Here is a 20,357-nt window from a genome sequence, read left to right on the forward strand (position 1 = left end):
TGCAGTGAGCTGAGATCCGGCCACTGTACTCCAGCCCGGGCGACAGAGTGAGACTCCATCTCAAAAAAAAAAAAAGAAAAGGCAAAAAAAAAAAATTTTTCTCTGCTCATAAATTGGCAGGGATTGTACTTAAGAAAGGAGAGAATAAAGACAGGAACCTAGGAGATGGAGGGTCTAAACCATGCCTGTGATATTAGGAATAGGAATGATTTGAGGCACAGAGTTGGAAAGAACAAAATAAACATCTACTGACTGCTTTCCATGTATTTACACTCTTTATTTAAATCTTTATATAAATCCTGTAAGTTATTACCTCCATTTTAAAAATGAAAGAACAAAGAGTCTAAAGTTTAAGTATCTTGATTCTGGCTATTCACTCAGCAAATATTTACTGAACAACTACTGGGTGATGAAGAAACATAAATAAACAAAAGAAATAAATATTTGTGCTCCCACGGAGCTTAGATTCTGGCAAATAAATACATACATGGCATTTACATGTAAAGAAAGCTCATTTTTTTTCCCTAGTATACCACCCTGATTCTATACCTCAGTTTCATAAGGGAATAACAATAATTCCAAGATGCTATTAATTTTTCTAGCTTGGAAACTGATAGATTTGTAAAGATTTTGTTCCCAATCAGATAAACATAGAAAGAACAGTGAAAAGAAAATGAGGTTGGTTTGAGAAGTGCTGATTTTTATGGTGTCTTCCTCATGTCTGCTGGTTCAATAAATAGCAACTGGAAACAGGGGATTGGGCTCAGCCCATGTGAGCGCTAGGGCTAGGAACAGCAACTGTGAATGCCACGGGGTACATGCAATAACCCAGAAAAACAGTAGAAAGAACCGAGAGTGAGACAGCCCAGGACTGAACCTATATTTAAAGTGCTGAAGGGGAAAGAAAAAGGAATGAATATTATCTTGAAACTTAAAGAGAAGAGTTCAAATGAAGGAGAAAATTTTCATTTATTTTGAAATTATTTCGGCCAGGCACAGTGGCTCACACTTGAAATCCCAGCACTTTGGGTGGCTGAGGCGGGCAAATCACTTGAAGTCAGGAGCTCGAGACCAGCCTGGCCGAAATGGTGAAATCCTATCTCTACTTAAAATACAAAAATTAGCCGGGCATTGTGGCAGGGAACCTATAATCCCAGCTACTGGGGAGGCTGAGGCAGGAGAATCGCTTGAACCCGGAAGGCAAAGGTTATAGTAAGATGAGATCACGCCACTGCACTCCAGCCTCGGTGACCGAGCAAGACTCCATCTCAAATAAAAATAAAATAAAATAAAATAAAAATAAAAAATAAAACAGGCCGGGCGCGGTGGCTCAAGCCTGTAATCCCAGCACTTTGGGAGGCCGAGACGGGCGGATCACGAGGTCAGGAGATCGAGACCATCCTGGCTAACACGGTGAAACCCCGTCTCTACTAAAAAATACAAAAAACTAGCCGGGCGAGGTGGCGGGCGTCTGTAGTCCCAGCTACTTGGGAGGCTGAGGCAGGAGAATGGCTAAACCCGGGAGGCGGAGCTTGCAGTGAGCTGAGATCTGGCCACTGCACTCCAGCCTGGGCGACAGAGCGAGACTCCGTCTCCCAAAAAAATAAATAAATAAATAAAACAATAAAATAATTTCTAAATTTTTTAAAAATGGTACATGCACAGAGAAAATTAAAATAATGCTAAAAAGCTATTAATGAAAAACAGCAGTTCTCCCACTTCCAAGAGGCAGTTACTTTCAATGTTTTTGGTAGTTTTTCCCCAAAAAAGATATACTTCCATACTAAAAAAATTTTAAAGCTATATTTATCTGTTTTGAATACATTACTATTTGTCCACGTTACACAAAATCCAAAGGATACCTGTAAAAAGCACGTGTCCCTTCTAAGTGCCCTCCCCAGAGGCAACCACTGTTAAGAAATTTTTACTGCATTCTTCCAGATAAGACATATATAAATATATACACGTTATTTTGCTGTAGAAATGGCAGCATAGTATATGCATTCTTCCATGCCTTGTTTTTTTCATGTTAATAATAGATCTCAAAGATCACTTCACATCATTTGTTATAAAGAGCTTCCTTATTCTTTCTTAAGCTGCATTGCATTCCTTTGTATAGATGTATCATAGTTTAAGGAGACCTCAGCTGAAAAGACATTTAATTGTTTTCATTCATTTGCCATTTTAAGAAATGCTGTAAAATCTGTAAAGACAGGAAGCAGTTTAGTGGCTGCCTGGGGCTGAGGCAACCACTAAACTGCTTAATGTCTTTATAGATTTGATTTTATTACTATAAAAATTGCAATAAGTCTCACCGACTCAAAGAAAAGCAATTTACCTCCCTAAAATGAATATGTTTTTGTTAGAATGTGGGTGAAAATAATTTGGATCACTAAAAAAGGCTCACTATATCCTGCTTAATATACATTTATTTACAAATAAACGTGTATATGAAAGTAAATTGTAGCCCTATCTGTCCTCTGAGTCATTTATAAAACTCTAACTTGTAAAATTAAAGTATATCTACTTGTCACAAAAAATGAAGTAATTTATTAGAAAGATAGTATCTTAAAGTCTCAAATACATGTTTCAAGATAGAAAAAAAGACTCACCGTCCAAAATTTTATGAAGTACTCTAAAACTGTTGCAGCCACGAAAAGGCAATATAATAGGGAATACAATAAAAACAGCAGGAAGAATTTGTAATTAGAAAATCCCACACAGTTATTCACCCTGGAAAAATAAAGAAAGCCACATTATAAAAGTAAGACAAATCAAATTCACAGAAATAGAAAGTAGGATGGAGGTTGCCAGGGGCTAGTGTGGTGTGGGGAAGGGGAGCTCTTTAATGAGAATAAAATTTCAGTTTTGCAGGATGAAAAAGTTCTGGAGATTAATTGCACAATAATTTAAACATACTTAACACTATTGAACTGTACCCTAAGTAATGGTTAAGATGGTACACCTTATGGGAGTCTCGCTCTGTTGCCCAGGCTGGAGTGCAGTGGCGTGATCTCGGCTCACTGCAACCTCTGCCTCCCAGGTTCAAGCGATTCTCCTGCCTCAGCCTCCCAAGTAGCTGGCACTACAGGTGCCCACCACAACACCCAGCTAATTTTTGTATTTTTGATAGAGATGGGGTTTCACCATGTTGCCCAGACTGGTCTTGAACTCCTGACCTCTTAGATGTTTTTTAAAACAATTAAAACGTAATAATTTAAAAAAAATAAATTGGGCCGAGTGCAGTGGCTCATGCCTGTAATCCTAGCACTTTGGGAGGCCAAGGCGGGTGGATTACTTGAGTCCAGGAGTTTAAGACCAGCCTGGGCAACATGGCGAAACCCCATCTCTATTAAAAATACAATAAATTAGCCAGGCGTGGTGGTGCATGCTTGCAGTCCCAGCTGCTTGAGAGACTGAGGTGGAAGAATCACCTGAGCCCAGAAGGTTGAGGCTGCAGTGAGACAAGATCATGCCACTGTACTCCAGCCTGGGCAACCAGAGACCCTGTTTCAAAAATAAAATAAAATAAAACAAAGAAACACAAAAAAAGACAAATCAGAAAACTTAATCATTATTACCTAGAAATGGGTCATCTGGGAAGTTGAGAGTGGTATCTTAATTGTGAAGGTATGTATTTAATAAATTCTATAAGAATGTGGAATTTTAATGTTAATTCTTAATACATTGTTATTTGGGTTAATGTCAGCAGATATTTTGAATAGAAACCATTTAATATAATTGTGTACATACAAATATATGCATATATGTAAAGAGATCAATCTTAATATCTATGAGTAAGCTGGCCTTCAAAATTTAGGAACACTGAAGTTACTCTAAATTCTCTCTTTCCTGCCACCAATGCAATTTCTTCTGTTTTTTTATACATACCAAGGACAGTGATGATCCATCTTAAGAATACATCTAGGAAACAAACAAGCATAAGAAAATCCATGCAGAAAAATTCTTCTAATTCTAACTTCTCATAACTTTCTTTTACTTGACTTAAAATTTCCTCTTTACAACTACATCTTAAGAGAATCAACCCAGAAACCAGGTTAGAGATCATTTCTGATGCTTCCACAAAAATGTTCATAGGTAAAAAGTCATGGTTTTTATACTGGGAATTCAGCTGAACATATTCAGCTGCCTTAGACCACATCAAATGATACTGTAATACTTAGATCTGGGCTGGGCACGGTGGCTCATGTGTGTAATTAATTCCAGCACTTTGGAAGGTGGAGGTGGTAGGATCATTTGAGGTCAGGAGTTTAAGACCAGCCTGGCTGACATAGTGAGACCCTGTTCTGAAAAAAACAAAATTCAGATCTTGTGCACAGTACTTGGTGCGTAAGATAGATCCAGCTAACAAATTAGCTGAAGGAGATAAAATGCAATACAGATGGCCCATATCTTATTTTAAACACATGCAGGTCATAAAAACAAAAGTTTAGAAGGAAATAAGCCAAAATATTAACACTGATGGGCTCGGAGATGGTTATTTTTCCACATATTCTATAAAATTTTACCCCATGCATAAGCACTACTGTTTTTTTGTAATAAGGAAAAAAAAAACCAAACCCCACATTTGCCTCCCTACTAGAATATGTGTTCTATATTTATATGAAGTTAGACCACAGATCATCTTAAATAATATAATAAAATGAGTAATCTAATACTTAGAAAGTTAAGTAACTGTGTTACTAAAAGTCACGGATTAGATGAGATTCCCAAACTAGTGATCTTTCCCTCAACATATTATCTCCTTGCATGTGCACAAAGACTTATATTAAGCACAAGCACAGATGGCATAAAGTTTGAGAAAATTCTATTCATTGGTATAGGAACTGTTATCAAAGATAACTTGTGAGTATATTCCAGCTTTTAGCAATTTTTTGTCTGCCCTGTATGCACAGCAAATAATGGGAGAGGATGAAGTGTTGTTGTCAAGTGTAAAGCATATAAAATGTTCCTTCCCCTTGCACTCTCCCATCACTGATTTCCAGTGCTAGATAGTAAGCATATGTGTGAGTAACACTTACGAGTCACATGCTGAGCAGTGATGTGCCCGATCAGGTTTAATCAGCTGACATTTTTCACAATATCTGATAGCTACATGAAAGAAGTAAAAGGAAGATGATGAAGGATGTACAAACTTAACTAATGTGACATTAAAACTTGCTTTTTTAAAAAAATAAACAACTCTGGGTAATTGATAACTAATAATTTTAAAACAATACCAAAATGTATTATACTTACCTTCTCAAATCAAAATGTCAAGAGATAAAAGAGAACATCAGAATGTAGTTTGCTCAGCAATTTTTAGATGAAAAGTAGATACAAAGCAAATAAGTGACTCATACAAGGTCAAACACCAGGGTGAGTAGCAGAACTAGACCAGAACTCAAGACTTAGTAAGTCCCAAGTCTAGTGTTTTTTTCCATTATACCACAATGCCTATAGCAATATCAAAATTTAGACTTTTAAGGCATCCTATGGGATTGTTTTTGAAATTCTGAAATAGCTTTATTAAGAAAAAAAAAAACACACACCTTTTATCTGCCATCCATACCCCAGATAAACAATAAAATTGGGAATGTATTTTTGAATAAAAACTCTGAAATGTTTTCCACTGGATCCTAATATATACTATTGTTGCTCAACACACATGTTCATTTAAAACGTATGGAACACCTGCTAGATGCCAGATATTGTTCATGCCTTCATGGACCTTTCATTGTACAGGAAGCAATGGGGAGTAATAATAAACAAGTTAACAAAATAAACAATGTATTAGACAGTGATAGTATAGATAGCAAGGAAGGAAACATTGGGGAGTTGTAATTTTAGAAACATATGAGAAAAATGAAATTGAAAGCAGCAAGTTAGTGAGACAAGTCTATCAGGGAGAAAGAGGTTGCCTTTTTTTTTTTTTTTTTTTTGGGTAGGGGGGGCGGACGGAGTGTTGCTCCACCACCCAGGCTGGAGTGCAGTTGCACGATCTCGGCTCACCGCAACATCCGCCTCCTGGGTTCAAGCAATTCTCCTGCCTCAGCCTCCCGAGTAGCTGGGACAACAGGTGTGCACCACCATGGCCAGGTAATTTTCGTATTTTTAGTAGAGACGGGGTTTCACCATATTGGTCAGGCTGGTCTCGAACTCCTGACCTCAGGTGATTCACCTACCTCGGCCTCCCAAAGTGCTGGGATTACAGGCTTGAGCCACCGTGCCTGGCGGGAGAATGAGGATTCTAATCAGAGAATGGACCCTGAGGTGTGAGTATGCTTGGCGTGTTCAAGGATTAGTGAAGAAGAGTGATGTTCATTACAGCATTGTTTTTACTAAAACACTAGGAATAATTTGAATTATAAAAATAGTTAGCCATCTTATGGTATATCCAGTGAACTACTATGCAGACTTTAACAAAAATTTTCCATACAAAATACATTTATGACTGGGCGCGGTGGCTCACACCTGTAATCCCAGCACTTTGCGGGGCCAAGGAGGGTGGATCACGAGATCAGGAGATCAAGACCAGCCTGGCCAGTATGGTGAAAGCCTATCTCTACTAAAAATACAAAAATTAGCCAGGTGTGGTGGCGCATGCCTTTAGTCCCAGCTACTCCGGAGGCTGAGGCAGAAGAATCACTTGAACCCGGGAGGCAGCGGTTGCAGTGAGCCAAGATCGTGCTGCTACTGCACTCCAGCCTGGGTGAGAGCGAGACTCCATCTCAAACAAAACAAAACAAAACAAAACATTTATATCTTGTTAAAGAAAAGACAGCAGGCCAAGCATGGCGGCTCATGTCTGTAATCCCAGCACTTTGGGAGGCTGAGGCAGGCAGATCACTTGAGCTTAGAAGTTTGAGACCAGCCTGGCCAACATGGTGAAACGCTGTCTCTACTAAAAATACAAAAATTAGCCAGGTGTGGTGGTGGGCGCCTGTAATCTCAGCTACTCGGCTGGCAGAGGCAGGAGAATCACTTGAACCCAGGAGGCGGAGGCTGCAATGAGCCAAGATGGCGCCACTGCACTACAGCCTGGGCAACAGTGAGACCCTGTCTCTAAATAAATAAGAAAAGAAAAAAGAAAAGAAAAGAAGACAAGACAAGACAAGACAGCAGGCCCAAAATGGAATCATTCATGCTAAGGCTCCACTTCACCAACCTGAAACCTAAGTTGTTTACTTGTAAGAGCTGAGCTTCTGAGAAATCTGGAGAGAGATGATAGTCAAATCCCATTAAAACAAAATTTTGCTTATGCCCCTACAAGGAAAGCAAGTTGGAAATAACCAATCTGCTTTCTGTTCTTTGTTTCCACTTTCTTCAGCCTTTTTCTAAAGCCGACTTCCCCTGTCCAGCTCATTGGAGCTCTTTTCTATTTTGTAGACTGCATGAGGCCTAGTTCATAAATCATTAATAAAAGGCAATTAGATCTTTCAAACTCAATTTATTGAAATTTTGTTTTCTGACAGCCCTAATATGGAAAAATACAAGGATGTTACATGGAAAAAAGCAATTCAGGGCTGAGCGCGGTGGCTCACGCCTATAATCTGAGCACTCTGGGAGGCTGAGGCGGATGGATCATGAGGTCAGGAGATCGAGACCATCCTGGCTAACACGGTGAAACCCCATCTCTACTAAAAAAATACAAAAAATTAGCCGGGCGTGGTGGCGGCGCCTGTAGTCCCAGCTACCTCGGAAGGCTGAGGCAGGAGAATGGCGTGAACCCGGGAGGCGGAGCTTGCAGTGAGCTGAGATTGTGCCAGGGCACTCCGGCCTGGGCAACACGGCAAGACTCCATCTCAGAAAAAAAAAAAAGCAATTCATACAATAGTTAGTATATACAGAGAGTTCCCATCTCCAAAGGGAAAAGAATATACATTTTCATGTTATAACTATATACCCTATCCCAATAAAATGCATACATTTTCAGACGTCAATTAATACATATAACAGGGAGACAGAGTATATTTTGAAGCAATGTTAGAAGCAATAGCTCATAGAAAGCTGTATCCAGGTAACCAAATTTGTATTAGTTAATATTTAGCTATTGATTGTCAACTGCATATAGTTCTACAATACTCTGTTACATATAAAACACTTCTGCTAGGATACACAAGAAAAGGTGATAGCATCTGATGAGTCGTGTCACGGATGACGTGTGTAGACTCAGTCTTTTTTTGGTGCCCCTAAAATTTTTTTTTAAATAATGGGCATGTATTACTTGTATAATGTAAATAAGAATTTCCTTAGAACAAAGGGAATTTACACAAATATCTACTTATTAAATGTTTTTTAACAAAAATAATTTTCATTTATTTAAGCCTTTAAAATAAAATATTCATTTAATATTATACAGAGGCAATAAAATACATAATTTAATCGACTTTTCAAATTCATTTAAAAATAGAGAGCTACTGTTTTAGAAAGCTCAGCTATTTGTTTTCCCTCTAGCACATTAGGGAAAAAGACACAAGTCACAAGATACCGCATCACATAAGAAAAAGCCAAGTTCCGTCTCGCTCACCTGTCTGGACCAACAGGGAGGAAAAGCCTGTTTGCTGCTGCTGCTGGCATCTGGGCCCTGGATTCTGGGTGTGTTGAAATTACAATATGAGTTCTCAGGGTGCCTTTAGTGTACCTGTTTTCTGATTGATGAGAAATGTGTAGGAGGTACTTAGCCACTAGACTGAAAATCTTCCTTTGCCACTACTGGGAGCATATTCTTTGACATTCTCTAAGAAGGAAATCTGTACCCCTTCTCCTCCACTATCGCTTAAAATTATTTAGTCCATTTTAGTATTTGTCTAATGATGGAAAAACATGGAGACCTATTCAACTGTAAATGAAAACCTTGTATAAAAAGATAAATGCTACAAATTTTAAAAGCAGAATCCCTCGTCGCTCTATCGGAAGAGCTAAGGTAAGTTCCTGTGTCCATAACGCTTGGGTGCACCAGCAGGATCTGAACTCAGAACATGCAAATGCAAAAAGCCCTTTCCGTCAAAACGTGTGAAATGGACTCTGTGAGGCAGTGAAAACATCCCATCTAAAATGGAACAAAACCACTGAGGACCGAGTGGTGAAGACTGTGTATTCTGATTACTGCAGAATGAGGGAAAGGAAATTAAATTAGATCTTAACTGAAAGCCCAACACTTGTCCAGTTATTTCCCCCTGGCAGCTACAAATCCCTGCTTCCATGTATCAAATCCTCCTGGCTTCCCTCGGCTACACCAACTTGCAGCATCTAAGCAACCTGCTTGGCTGGTGGGGCCCTTCTGACTTTTGGGCCCTGGGACATGTTCTCTTTTTCAAATACTGTTTAATACTCATTTCCCGATCACTCTCGGACTTGATTCTTCTTATACTACTCCTGCACATCTAATTGACTCTAGTTAAGCATTTCAACTGGGTTTCTGTTATTTGTGCTTTTCTATTTTTTTTTATTATTATACTTTATGTTCTGAAATAGATGTGTAGAACATGCAGGTTTGTTACACAGGTATACATGTGCCATGGTGGTTTGCTGCACCTATCAACCCATCATCTACGTTAGGTATTTCTCCCAATGCTCTCCCTCCTCTTCCCCTCCACCCTGCGACAGACCCCACTGTGTGATGTTCCCCTCCCTGTGCCCATATGATCTCATTGTTCAACTCCCACTTATAAATGAGAACATGCGGTGTTTGGTTTTCTGCTCCTGTGTTAGTTTGCCGAAAATGATGGGTTCCAGCTTCATCCACGTCCCTGCAAAGGACATGAATTCATTCTTTTTTATGGCTGCATAGTATTCCACGGTGTATATGTGCCACATTTTCTTTATCCAGCCTATCATTGATGGGCATTTGGGTTGGTTCCAAGTCTTTGCTATTGTGAACAGAGCTGCAATAAACATACATGTCCATGTGTCTTTATAGAATGATTTATAATCCTTTGGATATATACCCAGTAATGGGATTGCTGGGTCAAATGGTATTTCTGGTTCTAGATCCCTGAGGAATTGCTGCACTGTCTTCCACAACCGTTGAGCTAATTTACACTCCCACCAACAGTGTAAAAGTGTTCCTATTTCTCTGTCGCCCAGGCTGGAGTGCAGTGGCACGATCTTGGCTCACTGCAACCTCCGTCTCCCGGGTTCAAGCAATTCTCCTGCCTCAGCCTCTTGAGTAGCTGGGATTACAGGCGCCCACCACCAGGTCCAGCTAATTTTTTTTTTTTTTTTTCTTTTTTAAGTAGAGACGGGGTTTCACCATGCTGGTCAGGCTGCTCTCGAACTCCTGACCTCGTGATCCACCTGCCTCAGCTTCCCAAAGTGCTGGGATTATAGGTATGAGCCACCACACCTGGTTTGTTTCCTGACTTTTTAATAATCACCATTCTAACTGGCGTGAGATGGTATCTCATTGTGGTTTTGATTTGCATCTCTCTAATGACCAGTGATGATGAGCTTTTTAAAATATGTTTGTTGGCTGCATAAATGTCTTCTTTTGAAAAGTGTCTGTTCATATCCTTCGCCCACATTTTGATGAGGTTGTTTTTTTCTTGGAAATGTAAGTTCCTTATAGATTATGGAGAGTAGCCCTTTGTCAGAGGGATAGATTGCAAAAATTTTCTCCCATTCTGTAGGTTGCCTGTTCACTCTAACGATGATAGCTTCTTTTGCTGTGCAGAAGCTCTTTAGTTTAATTAGATGCCAATTGTCAATTTCGGCTTTTGTTGCAATTGCTTTTGGTGTTTTAGTCATTAAGTCTTTGCCCATGCATATATCCTGAATAGTGTTGCCTGGATTTTCTTCTAGGGTTTGTATGGTTTTAGGTCTTACATTTAAATCTTTAATCCATCTTGAGTTAATTTTTGTATAAGGTGTAAGGAAGGGATCCAGTTTCAGTTTTCTGCATGTGGCTAGCCAGTTTTCCCAACACAATTTATTAAATAGGGAATCCTTTCCCCATTGTTTGCTTTTGTCAGGTTTGTCGAAGATCAGATGGTTGTAGATGTGTGGTGTTATTTCTGAGGCCTCTGTTCTGTTCCATTGATCTATATATCTGTTTTGGCACAAGTATCACGCTGTTTTCGTTACTGTAGCCTTCTGGTATAGTTTGAAGTCAGGTAACGTGATGCCTCCATCTTTGTTCTTTTTGCTTAGGATTGTCTTGGCTATACAGGCTCTTTTTTTGGTTCCATATGAAATTTAAAGTAGTTTTTTCTAATTCTGTGAAGAAAGTCAATGGTAGCTTGATGGGAACAGCACTGAATCTATAAGTTACTTTGGCAGTTCGGCCATTTTCACGATATTGATTCTTCCTAACCATGAGCGTGGAACGTTCCTCCATTTGTTTGTGTCCTCTTTTATTTCCTTGAGCAGTGGTTTGTAGTTCTCTTTGAAGAGCTCCTTCACATCCTTTGTAAGCTGTATTCCTGGCCGGGCGCGGTGGCTCAAGCCTGTAATCCCAGCACTTTGGGAGGCCGAGACGGGCGGATCACGAGGCCAGGAGATCGAGACCATCCTGGCTAACACGGTGAAACCCTGTCTCTACTAAAAAATACAAAAAAACTAGCCGGGCGAGGTGGCGGGCGCCTGTAGTCCCAGCTACTCGGGAGGCTGAGGCAGGAGAACGGCGTAAACCCGGGAGGCGGAGCTTGCAGTGAGCTGAGATCCGGCCACTGCACTCCAGCCTGGGTGACAGAGCAAGACTCCGTCTCAAAAAAAAAAAAAGCTGTATTCCTGGGTATTTTATTATCTTTGTAGCAATTGTGAATGGGAGTTCACTCATGATTTGGCTCTCTGTTTGTCTATTATTGCTGTACAGGAATGCTTGTAATTTTTGCACATCGGTTTTGTATCCTGAGACTTTGCTGAAGTTGCTTATCAGCTTAAGGAGTTTTGGGGCTGGGATGATGGGATTTTCGAAATATACAATCATGTCATCTGCACAGATAATTTGACTTCCTCTCTTCCTATTTGAATACCCTTTATTTCTTTCTCTTGCCTTACTGCCCTGGCCAGAACTTCCAATACTATGTTGAATAGGAGTGGTGAGAGAGGGCATCCTTGTCTTGTGCTGGTTTTCAAAGGGAATGCTTCCAGCTTCTGCCCATTCAGTATGATACTGGCTGTGGGTTTGTCATAAATAGCTCTTATTATTTTGAGATGCGTTCCATCAATACCTAGTTTATTGAGTGTTTCTAGCATGAAGAGGTGTTGAGTTTTATTGAAGGCCTTTTCTGCATCTATTGAGATAATTATGTGGTTTTTGTCATCGGTTCTATGTGATGGATTACATTTATTGATTTGTGTATGTTGAACCAGCCTTGCATCCCAGGGATGAAGCCCACTTGATCACAGTGGATAAGCTTTTTAATGTGCTGCTGGATTCAGTTTACCAGTATTTTATAGAGGATTTTCACATTGATGTTCATCAGGGATATTGGCCTGAAATTTTCTTTTTTTGCCACATCTCTGCCAGGTTTTGGTATCATGATGATGTTGGCCTCATAAAATGAGTTAGGGAGGAGTCCCCCCTTTTCTATTGTTTGGAATAGTTTCAGAAGGAACGGTACCAGCTCCTCTTTGTACCTCTGGTAGAATTTGGCTGTGAATCCATCTGGTCCTGGGCTTTTTTTGGTTGATAGGCTATTAATTACTGCCTCAATTTCAGAACTTGTTATCGGTCAATTCAGGGATTCGACTTCTTCCTGGTTTAGTTTTGGGAGGGTGTATGTGTCCAGGAATTTATCCATTTCTTCTAGATTTTCTAGTTTATCTGTGTAGAGGTGTTTATTGACCTCATTGATCTAATGGTATTCTCTGATGGTAGTTTGTATTTCTGTGGGATCAGTGGTGAATCCCTTTTATCATTTTTTTATTGTGTCTATTTGATTCTTCTTTTTTATTCTTTATTAGTCTGGCTAGTGGTCTATTTTGTTAATCTTAAAAAAAAAAAAAAAAAAAAAAAAAAAAAAAAAAAAAAAAAACCAGCTCCTGGATGCACAGATTTTTTGAAGGGTTTTTTGTTTCTCTATCTCCTTCAGTTCTGCTCTTAGTTATTTCTTGTCTTTTGCTGGCTTTTGAATTTGTTTGCTCTTCCTTCTCTAGTTCTTTTAATTGTGGTATTAGGGTGTCAATTTTAGATCTTTCCCACTTTCTCCTGTGGGCATTTAGTAATATAAATTTCCCTCTAAACACTGCTTGAGCTGTGTCCCAGAGATTCTGGTACATTGTGTCTTCGTTCTCATTGGTTTCAAAGAACTTATTTATTTATGCCTTTTGTTATTTAACCAGTAGTCATTCAGGAGCAGGTTGTTCAGTTTCCATGCAGTTGTGTGGTTTTCAGTGAGTTTCTTAATCCTAGTTCCAATTTGATTGCACTGTGGTCTGAGAGACTGTTTGTTACGATTTATGTTCTTTTGCATTTGCTGAGGAGTGTTTTACTTCCAATTATGTGGTCAATTTTAGAATAAGTGCTATGTGGTGCTGAAAGGAATGTAGATTCTGTTGATTTGGGGTGGAGAGTTCTGTAGATGTCTATTAGGTCTCCTTGGTCCAGAGCTGTGTTCAAGTCCTGAACATCCTTGTTATTTTTCTGTCTCATTGATCTAATATTGACAGTGGGGTGTTAAAGTCTCCCATTATTATTGTGCGGGAGTCTAAGTCTCTTTGTAGAAGAACTTGCTTTATGAATACTGGGTGTATATATAGTTAAGATAGTTAGCTCTTCTTGTTGCATTGATCGCTTTACCATTATGTAATGCCCTTCTTTGTCTTTTTTGATCTTTGTTGGTTTAAAGTGTTTTATCAGAGACTAGGATTGCAACTCATGCTTTTTTAGTTTCCATTTGCTTGGTAAATCTTCCTTCATCCCTTTATTTTGAGTCTGTGTGTGTCTTTGCACGTGAGATGGGTCTCCTGAATACAGCACACTGATGGGTTTTGACTCTTTGTCCAATTTGCCAGTCTGTGTCTTTTAATTGAGGCATTTAGCCTATTTACATTTAAGGTTAATATTGTTATGTGTGAATCTGATCCTGTCATTATAATGCTAGCTGGTTATTTTGCCCATTAGCTGTTGCAGTTTCTTTGTAGTGTCGATGGTCTTTACATTTTGGTACATTTTTGCAGTGGCGGATACCAGTTTTTCCTTTCCATATGTAGTGCTTCCTTCAGGAGCTCTTGTAAGACAGGTCTGGTGGTGACAAAATCCCTCAGCATTTGCTTGTCTGTAAAGGGTTTTATTTTTCCTTCACTTATGAAGCTTAGTTTGGCTGGATATGAAATTCTGGGTTGAAAATTCTTTGCTTTAAGAATGTTGAATATTGGCCCCCACTCTCTTCTGGCTGGCAGGGTTTCTGCAGAGAGATCTGTTGTTAATCTGATGGGCTTCCCTTTGTGGGTAACCCAACCTTTCTCTCTGGCTGCCCTTACCATTTTTTCCTTCATTTCAACCTTGGGGAATCTGATGATTATGTATCTTGGAGTTGCTCTTCTTGAGGAGTATCTTTGTGGCGTTCTATGTATTTCCTGAATTTGAATGTTGGCCTGTTTTGCTAGGTTGGGGAAGTTCTCCTGGATAATATCCTGAAGTGTGTTTCCCAACTTGGTTCCATTCTCCCTGTCACTTTCAGGTACACCAATCAAACATAGGTTTGGACTTTTCACATAGTCCCATATTTCTTGGAGGCTTTGTTCATTCCTTTTCATTCTTTTTTCTCTAATCTTGTCTTCATGCTTTATTTCATTAAGTTGATCTTCAATCACTGATATCCTTTCTTCTGCTTGATCGATCCAGCTATTGATACTTGTGTATGCTTCACAAAGTTCTCATGCTGTATTTTTCAGCTCCATCAGGTCAAATGTTCTTCTCTAAACTGGTTATTAGCAGTTCCTGTATGCTTATATCAAGGTTCTTAGCTTCTTAGCTTCCTTGCATTTGGTTAGAACATGCTCCTTTAGCTCAGCGGAATTTATTATCCACCTTCTGAAGCCTACGACTGTCAATTTGTCAAACTCATTCTCGGTCCAGTTTTTTCCCTTTCTGGCGAGGAGTTGTGACCCTTTGGAGGAGGAGAGGCATTCTATTCTGGTTTTGGAATTTTCAGCCTTTTTGCGCTGGTTTTTCCTCATCTTCGGGGATTTATCTACCTTTGGTCTTTCATGTTGGTGACTTTCGGATGGGGTTTTTTTGTGGTCATCCTTTTTGTTGATGTTGATGCTACTGCTTTCTGTTTGTTAGTGTTCCTTCTAACAGTCAGGCCCCTCTTCTGTAGGTCTCCTGGAGTTTGCTGGAAGTCTACTCCAGACTCTGTTTGCCTGGGTATTACCAGTGGAGGCTGCAGAGCAGCAAAGACTGCTGCCTGCTCCCTCCTCTGGAAGCTTCCTCCCAGGGGGCACCCGCTGGATGTCAGCTGCAGCTCTCCTGTATGAGGTGTCTCCCAGTCAGGAGGCACGGGGGTCAGCAACCCACTTGAGGCAGTTTGTCCCTTAGCAGAGCTCGAGCGCTGTGCTGGGAGATCAGCTGCTCTCTTCAGAGCAGCAGACAGGAAGGTGTAAGTCTGCTGAAGCTGCGCCCACACCCTCCTCTTCCCCCAGGTGCTCTGTCCCAGGGAGATGGAAGTTTTATCTACAAGCCCCTGAGTGGGGCTGCTGCCTTTCTTTCGGAGATGCCCTGCCCAGAGAGGAGAAATCAAAAGAGGCAGTCTGGCTACAGCGCCTTTGCAGAGCTGTGGTGGGCTCTGCCCAGCTGGAACTTCCTGGCAGCTTTGTTTACACTGTGAGGGGGAAAATCCGCCTACTCAAGCCTCAGTAATGGCAGAAGCCCCTCCTCCCACCAAGCTCCAGCGTCCCAGGTCAACTTCAGACTGCTGTGCTGGCAGCGAGAATTTCAAGCCAGTGGATCTTAGCTTGTTAGGGTTTGTGGAGGTGGCATCTGCTGAGCAAGACCACTTGGCTCCCTGGCTTCAGCCCCCTTTCCAGGAGAATGAACGGCTCTGTCTTGCTCCATGCCAAGTGCCACTGGGGTATGAAAAAAACTCCTGTAGCTAGCTCAGTGTCTGCCCAAATGACCACCCAGTTTTGTGCTTGAAACGCAGAGCCCTGGTGGTGGAGGCACCCAAGGGAATCTCCTGGTCTGTGGGTTGCGAAGACCGTGGGAAAAGCATAGTATCTGGGCCGAATAGCACCATCCCTCACAGCACAGTCCCTCATAGCTTCCCTCAGCTAGGGGAGGGAGTTCCCTGAACCCTTGTGCTTCCTGGGTAAGGCGACGCCCCACCCTGCTTCTGCTCGCCGTCTGTGGGCTTCACCCACTGTCTAGCCAGTCCCAGTGAGATGAACCAGGTACCTCAGTTGGAAATGAAGAAATCACCTGCCTTCTGCGTTGGTCTCACTGGGAGCTGCAGACTGGAGCTGTTCCTATTTGGCCATCTTGCCCTGATTGACCGAGTAGGTTATGTTTTATTGATCTTCTATAACACCTTGCCTGGGTTAGACACTAGGGAGGTAAAACCATGTAATGTTGAAAAAGTAGAGCTATAAAGGACCTTAGAGATTTCCTAGTTCAATCTCTCCATTTTACAGATCAAAGACACCCAAAGGTTAGACAGTCATCTGTCGAAGGTTGAATGGCTAAGCAAGTGGTAACATCAGGAATGAGTATCTTCTTTTCTCTTTCCCCTGCCCTTTTCCACTCAACATTATGACATTGCAAAAGCTGTGAAGTTACCTAGGCTCTGAGATGGGATTAAACCAAACACACCTTGTAGGAAAAGGAGGCTTCATGACTGAGCAGACTGAACTCAAAAGTAGCAATCAAAGGAACCCTGAGTTTCTAGGGTGGCTAGAAGAATGATGGTGCCAAGGATAGAAATAGAGCTGAGTCTGGGTAAGAGTAGTGTTTTTCATTGACAAATATTTAGAGTTTCTACCAGGTGACAAACACTGCTAGATGCAGGGAATATAAAAGTGAACGAGGCAGACTTTTGGCTCCTCCCCCAAGATTTTAGGTTTTAAATGATGAATCCAGTATTGTAGGAGCTTAAAGCTTTGGATAAGAGGCCATTCAAGTACAGCTATCCTTTGGAAGCTGCAAATACACAAGGGGAGCTCTAGTGAGAGCGAGAAATGCTGAATTGAAGGGCACCTGCCAAGGTGAAATGATGAAGGCTTGATGGTGATGACGGCAGAGGCAGAGGCCTGCAGCTCCCTCTTCTGACGTAACAGGAAGGGCACGCATCCCAGGGTGCAGCTAGATCGCAGACCACTCTGTAGACGTGCAATCCCTGTATGCAGCTGCAAATCTACCCCTGTGCCTGGCACACAAGAAAGCGTTTGGAATGTAGGTGAGTGCTAGTATGTTAATATCCTTGAATCTGCTGTAATTTCTATTAAGAAGGTAACTAATTCCTGAAAACTATTAAAGAAAACAAATTATGCAGCACAATAAGCAAATGATCACAATATTGTGGTATTAGAATTCCAAGGCTAAAAGTAACAGTTGAAAGGACAGTACAGAAAAAATGGGGTAAGGCACCATTGTGAAGTTAAGACATAGGAGAAAACAACAAATGTGGGATGAAGAAGAACAATCATACAAGGATACAAACACAGAAGTATAAAACTACAGAAAAACACAAAGAGGAAAGCGTTTCAAGAAGACAGAATGATAAAACGCCACTGATCCTGAAAGGGAGAATGAAAGCCCGCTGCCTGGAATTCACTAGAAGGAAGTGAGGCCCTGGATATAGACCACCTAAAAGACCTATAATCAAAGGCAAATGTAATAAAATAATAGGCCAGGCACCGTGGCTCACGCCTGTAATCCCAGTACTTTGGGAGGCCAAAGCGGGCGGATCACTTGAGGCTAGGAATTCGAGACCAGCCTGGCCAACCCATCTCTACTAAAAATACAAAAGTTAGCCAAGTGTGGTGGCATGTGCCTGTAATACCAGCTACTCAGGAGGCTGAGGCAGGAGATCGCTTGAACCCCGGGGGTGGAAGTTGCAGTGAGCTGAGATTGCACCATTGCACTCAAGCCTGGGCAACAGAATGAGACTCCATTTCCGGAAAAAAAGAAAAAAAAATTACTGGAAATTTATTATTCTATGCAAAGAGCTATACTAAGTACTTTACATCTATTGTCTCTTTTAATACTTCCATTAACTCAGTCATGTAAATATTATTATCCTTACCTTAAAACGAGAAAGTTAGTGCTTAGAAAGTTTAAGTGACTTGCACTGTATTAGTAAGGGAAAAGCTAGGGTTTGATCTGTAATCCACGTCTTCATTCTATACTATATTAGTTATGCAAAAAGGACAGTCAGTCAAATATCCCCTCCTAAAATCTTTTTTTTTTTTTTTTTTTTTGAGACGGAGTCTCGCTCTGCCGCCCAGGCTGGAGTGCAGTGGCCGGATCTCAGCTCACTGCAAGCTCCGCCTCCCGGGTTCACGCCATTCTCCTGCCTCAGCCTCCCGAGTAGTTGGGACTACAGGCGCCCGCCACCGCGCCCGGCTAGTTTTTTGTATTTTTTAGTAGAGACGGGGTTTCACCGTGTTAGCCAGGATGGTCTCGATCTCCTGACCTCGTGATCCGCCCGTCTCGGCCTCCCAAAGTGCTGGGATTACAGGCTTGAGCCACCGCGCCCGGCCTCCCCTCCTAAAATCTTGTAGACACTTTAAATTTTCTTGAGTCACAGTTTGTACACAGCTACACAAAGGTAATTTCACATTGGAGTTTAGAAACTTAGTGGGTTGAAGAGGCAGAGCACCTGGACTTAAAATCCTGTTGTTTTTTATACTAGCTGTATGACTTGGAACAAGTTACTTAGCCTCACGGTGTCTTAGTTTCCTCATCTGTAAAATGGAAACTATAGTCTACACTTCATAAGGTTGTTGTGAGGTCTAAATGAGTTCGTACATGTAAACAGAATAACTGTTAAGCTGCAATCATTACCTGGTGTTTAAACCAATTAATGAGGTATATAATACATAAAACAATTTCCTAAAAAACAACAAAAAAATGTTTTTAAATAAACAAAATAAACAATTCCCTGTATTTAAATGACCGCCACTCATAGACTCTTCCTTGTCATAAGATTACAACCTAGGAACAGGAAGCTGCTGTTATGGTCATGGATCTCAGTGGAGGCATCAGTACACAGGAAACACCAAGGGCTCTGGAACTAGACAAACCTGAGTTCACAGCCTGACTCTCAGAATATTAGCCTTATACATCTGAACAACTTTCTTCCTATTTGTGTCTTTTACTGTTCTCCATTCTTAGCACACTGTTAGATTTTTTTTTTATTACTCAGTGATGACACATAATACTCAAATTCAGACTTCCAAATGACAGTTTACTAAGAATAATAATTAAAATTTTTAGCCATGAAAGTTGAGTTGGGGGAAAAAACAAGTACAGAAGAGATTCATATTAAAGTGAGCCCCTTAAACAATTTATATTGATGTTTTTTCTATTTATCTATTTCTGCATCTGAAATACCACAACGAGAAAACAGGAAAGTCTTGTAGCTACAGATATTATTTATGGCAATAACAGTATCCATTTAATAGTCAAACCATGCAAATATATCCTGGCAGGAATAAGCATATTTTTAAAATCATTAGAAAAGGAACACTTATTCTTTTTCTTACTTTTTGAAGCTGATGTGGTATAGATAGGTAAAACTCTTGCTGCTCTTCTCAAAATTTCTTGTTGTCTTTCTTGGCTGAATTCTTTTTCATAACGTTCCTTTTCAGAATTGGACAAGTAGAACTATCAAAGAAAAGAGGACTATTAAATTTTTTAAATCCCATGATGTTAATTATCATGCTCAGAAAAAGTTTTATCTGGAACAGAAAAAGAAAACCAAAAACTATTTTATGAAGACAAAACTTGTCTTCAAACTTAACTGCTAAGTAGATAAATCAAGGACATTTTAACAAAAACTACATACCTTTGGCATAGAAAAGATTTGCTCTCCATACCAGATGGCAAAGAACATGAACTAAGTATTTTTCCATCTTTGTTTTTCACAAATAAAATTAAGTTTCTACACAAGAAAGGCTTAATATATAGTCTCCATTAGTAAAAATTTTAGTTGCGTAAAAGTTACTGTCAAGAGATTTTTAATTTTTGGAAAAATGTCCAAAGATTTACTTGCTTTGGGTGAAAGGCTAAATCACAGTCATGGGGTCCTACTAATTTCTAGCCAAACGTCTCAAGAAGGGCAATGAGTCATTTAAAAAAAAACAAACAAACCATTTTTAGATTTTAAAAAGCTAACCAATAGGACTACTTTCACCAGATTTATGACAGATTGGCAAGGCAAGCATAGTGGCCTCTTCAAGTAGAGCGTCCT

The 20,357-nt window shown here is 40.3% G+C and overlaps 1 protein-coding gene across 6 annotated transcripts in view; it reads right to left on the reverse strand.

Annotated features, from left to right (window-relative positions):
* Positions 1-20,357, reverse strand: part of ZDHHC20 (zinc finger DHHC-type palmitoyltransferase 20) — an 89,659-nt gene that overhangs the window by 25,236 nt on the left and 44,066 nt on the right. For all 6 annotated transcript variants that reach the window (XM_050766495.1, XM_050766498.1, XM_050766496.1 and 3 more), the window contains exons 4-7: positions 19,651-19,771; positions 5,043-5,112; positions 3,892-3,924; positions 2,613-2,733 (exon numbers count right to left, since the gene is read on the reverse strand). In XM_050766495.1, coding sequence (XP_050622452.1) covers positions 2,613-2,733; positions 3,892-3,924; positions 5,043-5,112; positions 19,651-19,771 — 345 coding nt within the window. The remainder of the gene's footprint in view (positions 1-2,612; positions 2,734-3,891; positions 3,925-5,042; positions 5,113-19,650; positions 19,772-20,357) is intronic.

Source organism: Macaca thibetana, chromosome 17, assembly GCF_024542745.1.
Source record: "Macaca thibetana thibetana isolate TM-01 chromosome 17, ASM2454274v1, whole genome shotgun sequence".
In the NCBI taxonomy this organism is placed as follows: Eukaryota; Metazoa; Chordata; class Mammalia; order Primates; family Cercopithecidae; genus Macaca; species Macaca thibetana.